The sequence below is a fragment of the Drosophila albomicans genome, chromosome 2L, assembly GCF_009650485.2.
Source record: "Drosophila albomicans strain 15112-1751.03 chromosome 2L, ASM965048v2, whole genome shotgun sequence".
Taxonomy (NCBI): Eukaryota; Metazoa; Arthropoda; class Insecta; order Diptera; family Drosophilidae; genus Drosophila; species Drosophila albomicans.
Window position 1 is genome coordinate 29,222,227 of NC_047628.2, and position 12,716 is coordinate 29,234,942.

At 41.4% G+C, this 12,716-nt stretch overlaps 1 protein-coding gene across 3 annotated transcripts; it reads right to left on the reverse strand.

Moving 5' to 3' along the window:
• Positions 1 to 1,431: 1,431 nt before the first annotated feature.
• LOC117565225 (low-density lipoprotein receptor-related protein 4) lies at positions 1,432 to 12,485 on the reverse strand. 3 transcript variants are annotated; one of them, XM_034244232.2, is made up of 6 exons: positions 12,168 to 12,485; positions 4,957 to 5,941; positions 3,130 to 3,508; positions 2,444 to 3,064; positions 1,939 to 2,279; positions 1,432 to 1,872 (listed from the first exon to the last, which is right to left on the reverse strand). In XM_034244232.2, exons 2-6 carry the CDS (start codon positions 5,851 to 5,853, stop codon positions 1,675 to 1,677), a joined length of 2,436 nt encoding a protein of 811 aa, XP_034100123.1. In that variant the 5' UTR covers positions 5,854 to 5,941; positions 12,168 to 12,485; the 3' UTR covers positions 1,432 to 1,674. The 3 variants fall into 3 exon arrangements, with proteins under 3 accessions (XP_034100123.1, XP_051858470.1, XP_034100124.1); XM_052002510.1 differs by lacking the exon at positions 12,168 to 12,485 and having other exon boundaries at positions 4,957 to 6,123; XM_034244233.2 differs by lacking the exons at positions 4,957 to 5,941; positions 12,168 to 12,485 and adding an exon at positions 3,602 to 3,619.
• Between the last annotated feature and the right edge of the window lie 231 nt (positions 12,486 to 12,716).

Consider the following 12,716-nt stretch of genomic DNA (forward strand, 5'->3'; position numbering starts at 1 on the left):
TGCGTGTGCCCCACTCAACCACTGAACCACTCAACTACACTCTACTGACAAGGGCGAAAACTGAAACTGTATTTGGTCCTGCGACAAGCCGAGTGAAATTGTAAAAGCTTTTAATGCCCACAAAATGACTGTTGCTTTCCTTTCGCTTTCGGGTTGTAAGTGAGATTTTGGGGAGGTAGCTCAACGCCTCCCTTCCCTCTGTGCGCCCTTTTTTTTAAGGCGCTGAAAAATTGTAGAGAAAGAGCTGAAATCAGCACTCAGATGAAACGATTAATATCACTTAATTAAGGTGAAAATTTAGACGAGCGACAGCTGTCAAACGTATCAAATGCCAAGCGAAACCCAAAATTACGAAAACTGGAAAAAACACCCAAAAATAAGTTTTAGTTTTTTATCCCATTTCGCAGTTGCAATTTCTGATGCAATTGCGCATGAAAGTTATCAGGTTTGGGATTAGGGATTGCTGAAAACATATATTAATAGTTATCGTCATTGAGCAGAGAGAAAGAGGGACGACAGGGCAAACAGCATAAACGATGGGACGACACGTCGACAGAACAACAGCAATCAAATCGCATTTGGCGTTATGCCAAAAGCGGATTTCTGATGCCAATCAATCAGAAAATAGCCCTAAAAAAGGTTTCTTTTTTCTCTATGTTTGTGTGTTGCTTTTGTGCCTGGGGGTGAAATCAAAATGCATTTAACTTCTGTGGTTCAACTTGGGATGTGCCTGGGCATCGTGCTGCTGCTCAGATTACGCTTTTTGGAACAGCCCCTGTGCGAAATTGTGAGCTGCATTCGAGTTGTCTGAGTTGCTGTCAACATTCAGTCAACCGACGGGGAAGCAACCGGGGGGAGAGACTTGGAGTGACTGCAATTTAATCTGCATTCGCCTAGCCGAGAGCTCATTGGACAAGTGCCTTGTCGTTTGTTGTCTTCCGTGTTGCAGTCGTGTCAGAGAGTTGAATGCGACTCGAGTGCCTGTATTGGCTTGCACTTCTATTCACTTTGTAGACCAACCGAGTGAGTGAGTGAGTGAGTGCGTGTGGGTGAATGTCTCTAATGCATTCAGTCAGTCAGTTAGTCAGTTAGTCAGTCAGGGGAGCTCCTAATGGCTCCATGCGATATCGATAACAATGGGCCTGTTAATTGAATGACTTTCGGTGCGTGGGTTGACGCAACTCGCACTCATAAATCGAAGGTCGCCGTGAAATTGTAATGCGCTGCAGAGTTTAATTGTTTTTCACTTTGATTTCAAATGAATTCGTAGAGAAAGACCCTCAATAAACAATAGCTCTGCTCCTGGCAAGGTTGTCACTCACCTATTGATGTCAGACAATAGCTACTTCTACGTACCAATTATTGTAGCTAAGGTCTCTCTTTCTCTCCGTCTCCATCTCCTGTTTTGACTTTTGTTTTTAACTACAAAAACTTATCTTTATTATTGCTAAAATACACACAAAAAATATTATACATTCCGGTTACGGTCTGCAGTTGGTACATAAAAATAGTCAAACAATCTACTAACAACTTAAGGGTAGCCAATTATCATACACATATCATATATAGATAGATCGTAGATACGAAAGATACAAAGAAGTAGAAGAGAGATATACAAGTATACATAAATAATAATATACGTTCATTTTGAAGTCCACAAAAATGTACATTGTCCTAAGACTTGGGCTTTCGACTTCGATTGGGATTTGGCCGCGTTGCACGTCGCGTCGTCGTCGTCGTTGTTTGTGGCAACATTGTTGTGGCTGCTGTGGTGATTGTGGTTGCCTTCAGAGTTGTCGTCGACAGCCTTGCACTGGGTCGCTCTCTGTAGACGCACATGATCTCGTCAGCAGCATCGGGACAGTCCACTTGCTGTTGCAGTTAAAAATGGGATTGAATTGAGGGACTTTTCTTTGGGAGACTTTTTCCTTAACTCACCTTGTCGCACAGCTGATCGACAGTGATGCACTTGCCACTCACGCAGCGCAGTTCGTGGGGCTGACAACGTCCTGGCGCTCTTGTTATGAGTGAGCTGTCTGTGGTGCTGGTTGTCGAACTGGGGGGACTGCCAGTGTTGCTGATTAGCTGATCGGTGAGTCGCTCCCTTTCCCGCTGCTGAGCCAGGGCTGAGGGGGGAATGGCGCTGGCACTTCGAGTAGGCGCGGTAGCTGTGGGAATGCTGAACTTGCTTGTGGTGCGATTGGCGCGCTGCGATGAGTATTTGAACTTGGTCTCCGAGTCGCTGGTCATCATGATCTCTTTGCTGTCCCGAAAGTTCACTAAGGAGGGGAACACAAATAATGATTATTTCGAGGTTTGAGGTAATATGTAGTATCTAAGAAGATAAAGTTTCGCCAATACTTTTGTAGTTATAATAGGATAATAATTAGAGCTTATCTAGTTCTCAGTAGAACTGAGGCAAGGACCTAGATCCTTCACTTACCAAACCCTTTGGGTCCGCCAGCAGCTGTTTCCTCTGCGCTGGCATTCACCGGAGCGACAACAGCAGCAGCTTCTGGGACTGGGGCAGCCACCTGATGTAGCTGGAACTTGGTCTCGGTGCCAGCTTCTTCATCTGTGGTGGCTGTGATGTATGTGTAGAGCTTCTCGTTGGTCTCGTTGGGCGAGAGGAAGCTAGCGTAAGAGAAAATGCGTGGAAAGGCGTTTAATTCCGCCTCGTCGAAGGGTTCGCTGTCCCCTGAGCCAAAGTTGTCGCAATCCTCCTCGTCGCTGGCATCGAAGCAGTCGTAATTGAGATCACAGCGCAACTGCTCCGAGATGCACTTCTCGTTGGAGCGACAACGAAACTCCTCGTGCTCACACACCAGACACTGTTCATCCTCGTCCTCGCCCCCTGCGCAATCCTTGATGTTGTCACACTGCCAAGTCTGGGGAATGCAGCTGCCGTCGTGGCACTGAAACTCATTGCCGTAACAATAGTCGCGTCTGCGCGTGGGATCCTCGCACTTGTGTGTCTCGTGGGCATCCGGATATTGGCTGCAGTCGAAGAGTTCGCTCAGCTGATCCGAGTTGGCAATCGCAATCGAACAGGCCTCCAATATGGCTGCAGGCATGAAGAATTGCTTGATTAACAACGTCGGACTTTAGCATGGGTTGAATTTGAGTTACCTTTGCAGATGCGCCTACACGGCGGCAGCTGTCCAATGTGCGAGGGGCGACACTCGGGCTCCAGGGCTGCGCAAATGAACTCCACAGCACGTGCCGAGCAGTTGGCATTGATGAGCTGTTCATACGCAGTCATGGCAGCGGTATCCCGCGGCGCTCCGTTCCCACTGCCATAGGTCAGATCATAGTCGAGCACACCACGACACATGGGCAGAGCTGTGGAGATGCATCCGACGACGCTGCCAATGTTGCTGCTCGACGGGGTCGTGGTCATCGCCTCCGTTGGCCTGCCACTGACCCCCGAGGGCGGCGGCAGCGTCGGAGACACGCGGGTTAACAGATGCACGTTCCCCGGGGGCGTCGACTGCGGCTTGGGCAGAAGCTGTGAAAAGAGTGTGGAAAAATAATTAAAGGAAAACTCTTGTTGAATAGATTTCAGTACAAGACGGAAAGAAATGAGTGTGGCCAGAATAACCTTGTACTAAAAACTGACACATTATCCAAAAGAATTCAGTTGCAAAATTATTAGTTTTTTATGTGCGAATACATAATCAAGAATTTAGCATCAGAAGAACAATGAACAATTTAAATTAATAGAGAAATTTAATATCAGGTTCTTAAAGTTGTTTGAATATTAAGTGTAGACGGAAGTTATTGGACTAAAAAGAAATGTTTCTGCCTTTCTCTCTAGAATGGTGATAAACAACAAAGTAGAATCAATTAATGACAGACTGCAAAAACATCAGGAAGAAACCAAGTAATAAATTATTCGCAAAAGTCTTGTTGTGAAGCTTATTATGTAAGAAGGTGAATATGAAATTTGAATTGTAAATTAAGTGTTTCTTTTCAAGAGGTTCTTCAGATTGCTAAGTGATTGAATATTAAGTGGGGACAAAATTGTCTAGTTTAAAAGAAATGCTTCTACCTTTCTTTCTGGCAAGGTTAACAACATCTTACCAAAACAAGAAGTAAATTATTGGCAAAGTCTTTTATGTTTGAATACATTTAATCAATAATTTAGTATTAGATGTGGTATGAATAATTTGAATTGTAAATTAACTGTTTCGTTTCAAGAACTTCTTCAGTGGTCTAAAATTAAATTGTGACACAAGAGACCAGATTAAAAGAAATGCTTTTGCCTTTCTTTCTAGCAAGGTTAACAACAAACTAGGTAGTAAACATTGATGTTTAAATGGCAAACTGCAAGCGTATCCGGAAGAATACAAGAGATAAATTGTTAGCAAGGTCTTTTTGTGAATGTCATTAATTACAAATTTAGTGTCAAAAGAACGTAGAACGTGGAATAGAAATTGACTGTTTTCAGGAAGAGTTAAAGAAATGAATAGCAAATTTGTTTTGAATCTAATTAATCAAGATTTGAATTTCACAAGCGGATCTTTTCGACGTTTCTTCGAGTTATTAATAATATGTGCAGTCAAAATTATATTTTTAGGAATGCATATAGAAAGATTTATAGACAACAAAGTATTAGCAAGCGTTACATAAGGGAAACTCTAACGTTTTTAAGAATAATTAGAGGATAGTTTTTTTAATACCAGAAGCTTTCCAAGTAAGCTCTTTAGGAGATTTTAGAGGTGGCTTGGTATTCTAATACTCAAATGAGAAACAATGAATGCGAGAAGAAAAGTTAATGTTAATTCAAGAAGAATTTAATGTCAGGGAATTGCACCTCAGCTAGTTCCTTACTTAAGGTTCTTGCGGTTTCTAGACGGCTGATAGAAATTCCTTAGAATGATTGATCATAGTTGTGAATGAATGAATGAAGCATTAGTCAAGGCAGTAAAATAACAATTGGTGTTTTCTACTCACATCCTTGAGGAGCTGCAGCATGCGCTTGTCCTGTTCGATGGGCACGCCGAAGCTGTTTTGGTGTCCCGAGGTGAAGCGAATGCTGTCCGCGGGGAGCAGCACATCGTCGTAGTCCTCGTCGCCGCCCTCGAAGTCCACCGAGTCCGCTTCGGTCACAGGCATCAATGTGGTCTGTTCTCTGTGCGTGTCGATGGCTTTGAGGCGCGTGGATGCGTGCAACATGTTGCCATTCTCTGTGGTCGTGGTCAGCAGTGTGTCCGTTTTCGCTTCCCCTTCACGTTCTCTTTCGGTGACATCCTCTTCAGTCAGTGGGTCCCAGTCGGTGGGCGATGAGGAGCTGCTGGCGACAGTTGCCTCGTAGCGGCGTTGCAGGAAACGGGCTCGGGCAACGCTGACGTCGTGCAGCCAGAGGCAGTAAGTGATCAGGCCGAAGAAGAGCAGCACGCTGGCCACAAAGATGATGGGCCAGCGCAGATACTTCCAACGACAAGCGCGCTTCACAAAGCCCAGCATCATCAAGGGCGTGGGCTTCTCCTGCATTTGTCCACCCGACGCGTTGCCCGCACGATTCAGATAATAGTTCGCTGTCAGTGGATACTTGTAGCGTCGCACTTGCAACTCAGCGAGTGTCTCGGGACTTCCGAGCATGCCGATGCGGTACTTTTGGGTGTCAGTCCAGCAGGAATCGTTGCTGCTGTTGCTTCTCAATGTTGAAGCACGTGAATAATCATCGGCAGTTGAATCATCCACAGTCTGCACGGTTATGTTGAGACCGTGTGGATACTTTGTGGGCTGACGACGCAGTGCAGCAGCATTTGTTGTTGTTACTGTTGTTGTTGTTGTTGTCTCATTAGACTGAGCGACGGCGGCATCTTCAAGCGAACTGTGTTTATTCATCTCCGCTCGCAGCTCGGCAGCTGATTCAGTTTAGTTTTGTTTTTTTTTTTTTTTTTCTGCTGCTGCCAAATGTCAATTGTTGCTCTGGCTGCTGGCAAAGATTACATAAGCAAAGGCAAGCAGATAAAAGAGGGGTTCGATGCGGGGCGGGGAGGTAATTGCTATTGTCTAGTGCCATTTGCTAATGTCAGACCGATCTCAGAGCAAAATCGGTCCGAAATCAACAGCTCAACTCTGAGCAGAGGATGATGTCGTCACTCTTGAGTTCGTCTCCTGCCTGGCGAATGTTTTTTTCTTATTTCGATTTATTTGGGGAAAGGAAAGGAAATCGAATTGCAAATATGCCGTAGAAATAAAAATGAAAGTGCTGCTGGCAATATTTCATTTCCATTTGAAAGTTGTCACTCGACTTGCACTTGGTTTTCTGGTCGCTTCTTCAGTTACGCGCTTGATTTTCCAACTAGCCCATTAAGTGCAACAAAGACTGTGACTAACCAATAATAAAAGCTACGAAAAGTGCGCGCTTAGCTTCTTCAAATTGCCGCAATTTGTGACTTGAAGTTTCCCATCGGCAGTGACTACTGCTTGAGGCAACCACAGCAATTGCAACCGCAGTAGATAATCACATATTGGATTGGCCCCCAGAAAGGAGCATTGGGCAATAGTTTAGAAAGATTAAAATGAACAGCAAAATAGACAAGTGCGCACATTGGGCAATCGGACGAGTCAAGTTGAGGCTCCAATTGCAACTCCAGCTGCGCCTCTGCCTCTGCCTTTGCCTCTGGGCCAAGTCTATAGGCTGAGCTGAGCGCATGCGCAACTTGCTGGCCAAGAAAACCAGCTGAAATTATTAGATACACTTGCTCATAAACAGCTTAATGGACTCTGGCAAACATTAAGTTGGCAAATAGTGATGTATTCAATAGTAGGGGGAATAAAATCAAATGGCGTTAAATAGAGAAATAAAATAACATTAAAGTGCGGAGATTGTTTTGACAATATTTTGTAGAATTGTGGAAGGAACTGATGAGGTTCTTCTCTGTTGATTTCCTTTTAGCAACTTTACTTGTTTTCAATTACATATTATATGTTTCAAGTAAAGAAGATTGTAATGTGATATTCTCAACCAGATTATATATCTATATATTATCTGATGTAAGCTCAACCATACTTGGGAAACATTTAACTTACTAAATTGAAGTGTAGTATATAGTGAATACAAGTAAAAAGGAATCAACTCTGTTCTTTACTACTCCTTTATATCTTATAGATTGCAATCGATTGTATAGATTTATTATTAACTTAATTTCTTTCGACAACTTCCTTTTGAAAAATCAAAAGTCGTCAGTGACATTGTACAGCCAACACTCTACTTAAACTCTCCCAAGTTTCCGCGAAGTTTGCAATTGATTGCGAGTTGTTCAACAAAGCTGGAGTACCCCAAAAGAAAAGAGTAAAATTCGCTGGCAAATCGCTTGAGCTTGGCGGCCACAGTTGGCTGAGTTGTTGAGGTTTCTTCTTCAGTTTCAGTTTCAGTTTCTGTTTCGTTTTCATTTTTATTTTTGGTTTTAGTTTGGATTTTCTTTGTCTGCCTGCTGTTGGCTCAGCTTCTTCCTCGTCTTCTTGAGCTCGAGTCGATTCCCTGCTTGGCTGCTGACCTTTTCACTTTTGTTTTCATTTGCAGCCGCGCGCGTCTTGGCTCGTTTGGCTTGCCTCGTTGCCTGCCTGCCCTGGCGTTGCAAAGTGCGGCTCAAAGTGCCCCAAAGTGGCAAGTAGTTGCAGTGAGTTGTAAGCCCCAGCCTCAGCCCCAGCTGTTGCCCGTTCGTTGGTCGCTTAATGAGCTGCAGCTTGACTATCAAATCTCAACTCGACGCCCCTTCACTTGACTCCCTGCTTTGCTTCTTCGGTTGGGGCATGCACTGTGCAAAATTTGCTGGCCAGTTATTAATAGCATTAGCTTCAACTTCAGCTTTAGCTGTTAACTCTTTTTAGCTTGGCTTTACAGATTTGCTAAGGTCAGTTGTGTGGCGGGAAAACAGCTGCTACAAAAGGTCATAATAGCAATTGACGACTTTTGCTGTGAAGAACCTTGTTGTAGGGTTTCGCCTTGAGTCTTAAATGGGTGTAACACCTCTCGGACAATACGAGATTGCTCTCTTAATGTTGCCTCGAAATGGGGCCAACTGATGTGCGTGATCTGCGAGGGATTTTTAGCTTAATGCAACTAGGAAATTAGTCCGTAAATAACTGACCAATTAAACCCCTTAGGCGTTGACTTTGTGAAGAAGTCGAAGTAGTGACTTAATCGTCTATTTCTATAGGATGAGGTGAGCAAGTGTTATTTATGTGCGGGCATTAAAGAAATTCATGAATAGCAAAGAAAAGAACAGGTCTGCGATCCACCAAAAAAAAAAGAGGTAGAAGTAGAAAAAACAAACATGTGTAATGGCGAACAAGTTTCTATTGCTCGTCAAATTCTTGACTAAGTCTGTGGAAACTTGTTCGATTGCCGCTCACCTGGCAGCAGCTGACTATAATAGTTGGTAGCTAGCATTGTGTGTAGTTGGTAGTGGCTAATTAATTGATATCGGACTTGTAATATCTCGAACTAAGTGCTTCCATGTTTCGAATTTCGAATTTCGGGGGGAAGCTCATTTGGGCAACCATTAGAACACCTTTGAGCAATGGAGTTTACGCCTGAATGCCCGCTATTCACGGTTGTATTCACGGTAGTTGTATTCATAGACGTGGTTAGTGCAATCTTCAATCTCAAGTCGATCTATTGCAAAACTCAATTCTGACGGTCTATTCACACGTCAGTCGTTAGCTGGTTGGCTTTAGACGTGTTTCGCATTCGACCTATGCACCACATTCCTGACATGGCTGGCGACTAAATTGCATTGATTACACGAACTTGTTGCGGCATCAGCAGCAGCAACAACAACAGCAACAACAATAACAACAACGAGGCAACGACTCTTGGCAAATGCCAAGAGCTGCTTATAAGTTAAGTCATTTTGTTGGCTTTAATCTGCGCCACAAGGAGAAGCAGAGGCTGAGACTAAAACTGAGACTGAGACTCGAACTGCAGTTTATAGAAATAAATTGTTTATGCTTTTTGATTTTATTTGGGTAGCACGTAACGCTCTTGTCTAAGCATTTAAGTGTCTCTCTCTCAGTCTCTATCCAAGATGTGCGCGAGGTGAGCAACCACAGTCCACAGTTGGCCATCGAGTGTGTGTGTTGGCCAAGTTGCTGCCGTTGCAGTTGCAACCATCAGTGGACTCTGAGGCCAGCTGCTTCAGCTTCAGCTTCAGGCGGGTGGATTGCAGTTGTGTCTGTAGTTGTCTGACTTTGTTCATATTTGTGCATGTTACAATTTTGTAAAGTAATTTGCTAGTTGTCTGTCCGTCTGTCTGTCCATCTGTCGATTGCAACTACTTGCAGTGCAGAGCAACTCTTTGGATTTTGCGATGCGTCATGACAGTGAATAATCGACAATTGAGCTGCGATCGAGTGTGCCAAGGATGCTGCTGTTGCACTTGGGTTGGCGTTGGGAGTGAGAAAAGTGACCCAAATTGATTCTGAACTACTGACGCATGATTTGATTCGATTCAATTCGATTCGATCGATCATGACGCGAGGTGAACTTGCTGCACTTGGGGAGTAATCAAATGTTGTGCTTGTTATTCATAATCGATTTATCGATCTCAAGTACACAATGAGAATTCCACACATATTTCATTTGCGATCTCTGTCTGTATTCACTTGGCAATTTAATGTGCAATTTATAATCGAGTAATCGACTAACGATTATAAACAACTTGCTGCTGTTGCTTTTGCCGTTGCTGTTGCTGTTATGAAGTGCTAACGATGTTAACAAATTTTAGTATTAATCTAATGTGTGCTGAGTGGCATTAAAGATTGATTAAACAATCTTATGCAATGCACGAATCTAAACGAAATCTCACAGCAAACTTATTAGTGGCCAAAATAGAAACTAGTTCAAATCTTTACTGTTTCTAACTATTTTGTATGGAACTATTATTCATTTCATAGTATTAGTATAGACATATTGTGAAACTATGAAATAAATAATAGTTCCATATAAGAATATTTTTTGGAACTGAAATTATTAGATTACTATACTATAGAGAATAGTTTCAAGTTAATTAAAGACAAATAGAGAAATCTCACGTTGCTTAACAAGATTAATAATGATTAAATAATCTTATTAATGCGCGTTCATTAGTTGCCAAAAAAAAAAAAAAAAAACTAGTTCAATTTTTCAAAGAATATTTGGTGTGTTGTATTTTGCGTGGAACTATTATTGATTTCATAATATGTCTATAGCATATATAATAGTTTCAAGTTTATTAAGTAAAGCATTAAAGATTGTTTCATTAGTTGCCAAAGAGAAATAGTTAAAGTTTTCAAGGCTCCGTTTTGGTTGGAACTTAAATTCGTTCCATAAAATGTATTTTCTATTAAAGAAAAGTATTTTATTTGAAACTATTATCAGTTTCATAATATGTCTTTAGTTTATGAGAATAGTATGCAACTAAACTTAGTTTCATAATCTGACGAGACTATAGAAGAATATTATCAGTTTCATAAAATTTCTATACTATATAAGAACAGGATTTTTCATGGAACTATTATTTATGTCAAAATGTGTGTTGTATATAGGAATAGTATAAAACATAAATTAGTTTCTTAATATGTCTATACTATGTATGTACATATATGAGAATAGTTTCAACGTTAATTAAAGAAGAATAGAATATCACACGTTGCTTAGACAAGGTGTTAGACGGGAATTAAAGATTGAATAAATAATCTTATTGATGCCCGCTTATTAGTTGCTTAAAGAACTAGTTCAGTTCTTTAAAGAACTATTTCGTATGGAGTTAGCTTCATACTATGTATATACAAAACAGTTTGGAACTAAACATAATTTCATAACACGTCAATAAGAATAGTTTTTTTTGTTTTGAATTCTTAGTAGTGTCATAATCTTTATACTTTATAGGAATATTATGGAACCAAATTTAGTTTCATGGTGTGTCTATACTATATAGGAGTACTATGCAACTATTATATACGAATAGTATGGAATTAAATTTAGTTTTGCTATGCAAGAATAGTTTCAAGTTAATTAGAGACGACTAGCAAAATCACACGTTTGCTTAGGCAAGGTGTTAGACAAGTTTACTCGCATTCCTCAGGAACTAATTCTAGTCGCTTGCAAATGAAACATTTGCAACTTGTGTTGAATTATTCTGACGATATATATTCCGAACAGATTTACAAGTTTCCTTGAGCAGAACATTTTATTTATTGCGAATTTCAAGTTGAGCATTCTCGACATAATAATATGTAGTTTAAGCGGGTATTAAATCTTTGTGGAGAACATTATGTTTGTCAGTTGTCAGCTTAATCTGCAGATTGACATTTTATTTAAATTCGAAATTCACATTTCAAAAGAATTAAAGATGATGATGTTGTCAATCTTCTAGTCGCCGAGTAGTTGGCAACATTGCAACATGATTTTTAATGATCATCTTTAACACTTGGTCGACGCGTTCACCTGCTGTGCTCAGCTGTCGGACTCATTTAAATAGATTTGTAATTAATGCACGCCCGACCTGTTCACACAAACACACAGAGAAACACACACACACACAAGTAATAATAATGATCAGAGATCACACGAGAACCTCACACTTGAAGCTTTTCCACGGTTTTTAGTTTTCAGTTTTCTGTTTTCAGTTTTCAATTTGAGTTTAGATTCAAGTTTTGGGTCTTCTGCGGTTGCTACGAATAATCTTTTGTGAATATGAATACAAATGCGAGTGCACTTGGGTCTCACTTCTTATAGATGTTGCTGTTGCTGTTGTGGTTGCTTTTGGCCATGTTTGTTGCCATGTTATATGTTAATCAACGTTGATTTGCAATTTTTTATTTAATTAATAACGCAAACTTCAAATATTTTCAACTTGTTATTGCAATTATTATGATTATTTCTTGATACTGCAGCTACAATAATTTGTTGTTTTTTGTTGTGTGTTTTAGTCGTAGTACGTTAATTGCAAAAGTCATAATTTGCATAAAATGTTGAGTCGAGTCGAGTTGAGTTGAGTTTGGCAAGCATCTAAACAGATGTGAGATACGAGATGCAGCGTTGTAACTTGCAGATACTTTTGTATCTCGAACTCTTGTCTCTGTCAATATTTGTGCACTTTAAAACTTTAAACTTTGCTTTGAATTCGATTCACACTGATTCCTCATATATTTTATTTCAACTCACGCACTTGTTGTAATTAGACTCACAATTGCTGCTGCTGCTATTTTTTTGATTAGCGTATATTTGTGTTTATTTGCTTTTTTGTGGGCTAACACACGCGCGAGTCTGTTGGCCAAAAGCACCGCACGTTCGGCTGCCAAAAATACGACTGAAACCTTTGGTAGTTGGGCGATTTGCTTGAAGACGCCAAAAATGAGCATGCGCAGCAGCGACGTCAACGCTGACTGCGACTGCGACTGAGGCAGCGACAGCGAAGTCTCTTTGGAGATTTGGCTGTCGAATTCTTTCTTCTGCGCGAAGAGACTCTCGATGCGGCGCCTCACTCTCGATGTTGGAGTTCAGCTCCGTCTGACTTTCAGTTTCAGCTTGATTTCGTTTTCGCCTCGCCAAGCTTTGGACTTGAGCAGAGGCAGCGACTGAAGCAGCGACCGAGACAGCGACTGAGACTGAGACTGGGGCCGGCTTAAGGTGGAACTGAATCTGGTATTTGGCCAGCAAATAACGTAACAAACGTAAGCGAGTCTCGAGCTCTCTCTCTTAGCTGCGTTTAGTTCTC

What these genes read in the sequence shown, in the direction of transcription:
- LOC117565225 (XM_034244232.2), bottom strand. Translation starts at nt 5,853, where the DNA reads ATGAATAAACACAGTTCGCTTGAAGATGCCGCCGTCGCTCAGTCTAAT. An exon ending in GTGTAGGCGCATCTGCAAAG is followed by an intron (nt 3,065 to 3,129) that starts GTAACTCAAATT and finishes TCATGCCTGCAG; the next exon opens with CCATATTGGAGGCCTGTTCG. An exon ending in TCGATCAGCTGTGCGACAAG is followed by an intron (nt 1,873 to 1,938) that starts GTGAGTTAAGGA and finishes TAACTGCAACAG; the next exon opens with CAAGTGGACTGTCCCGATGC.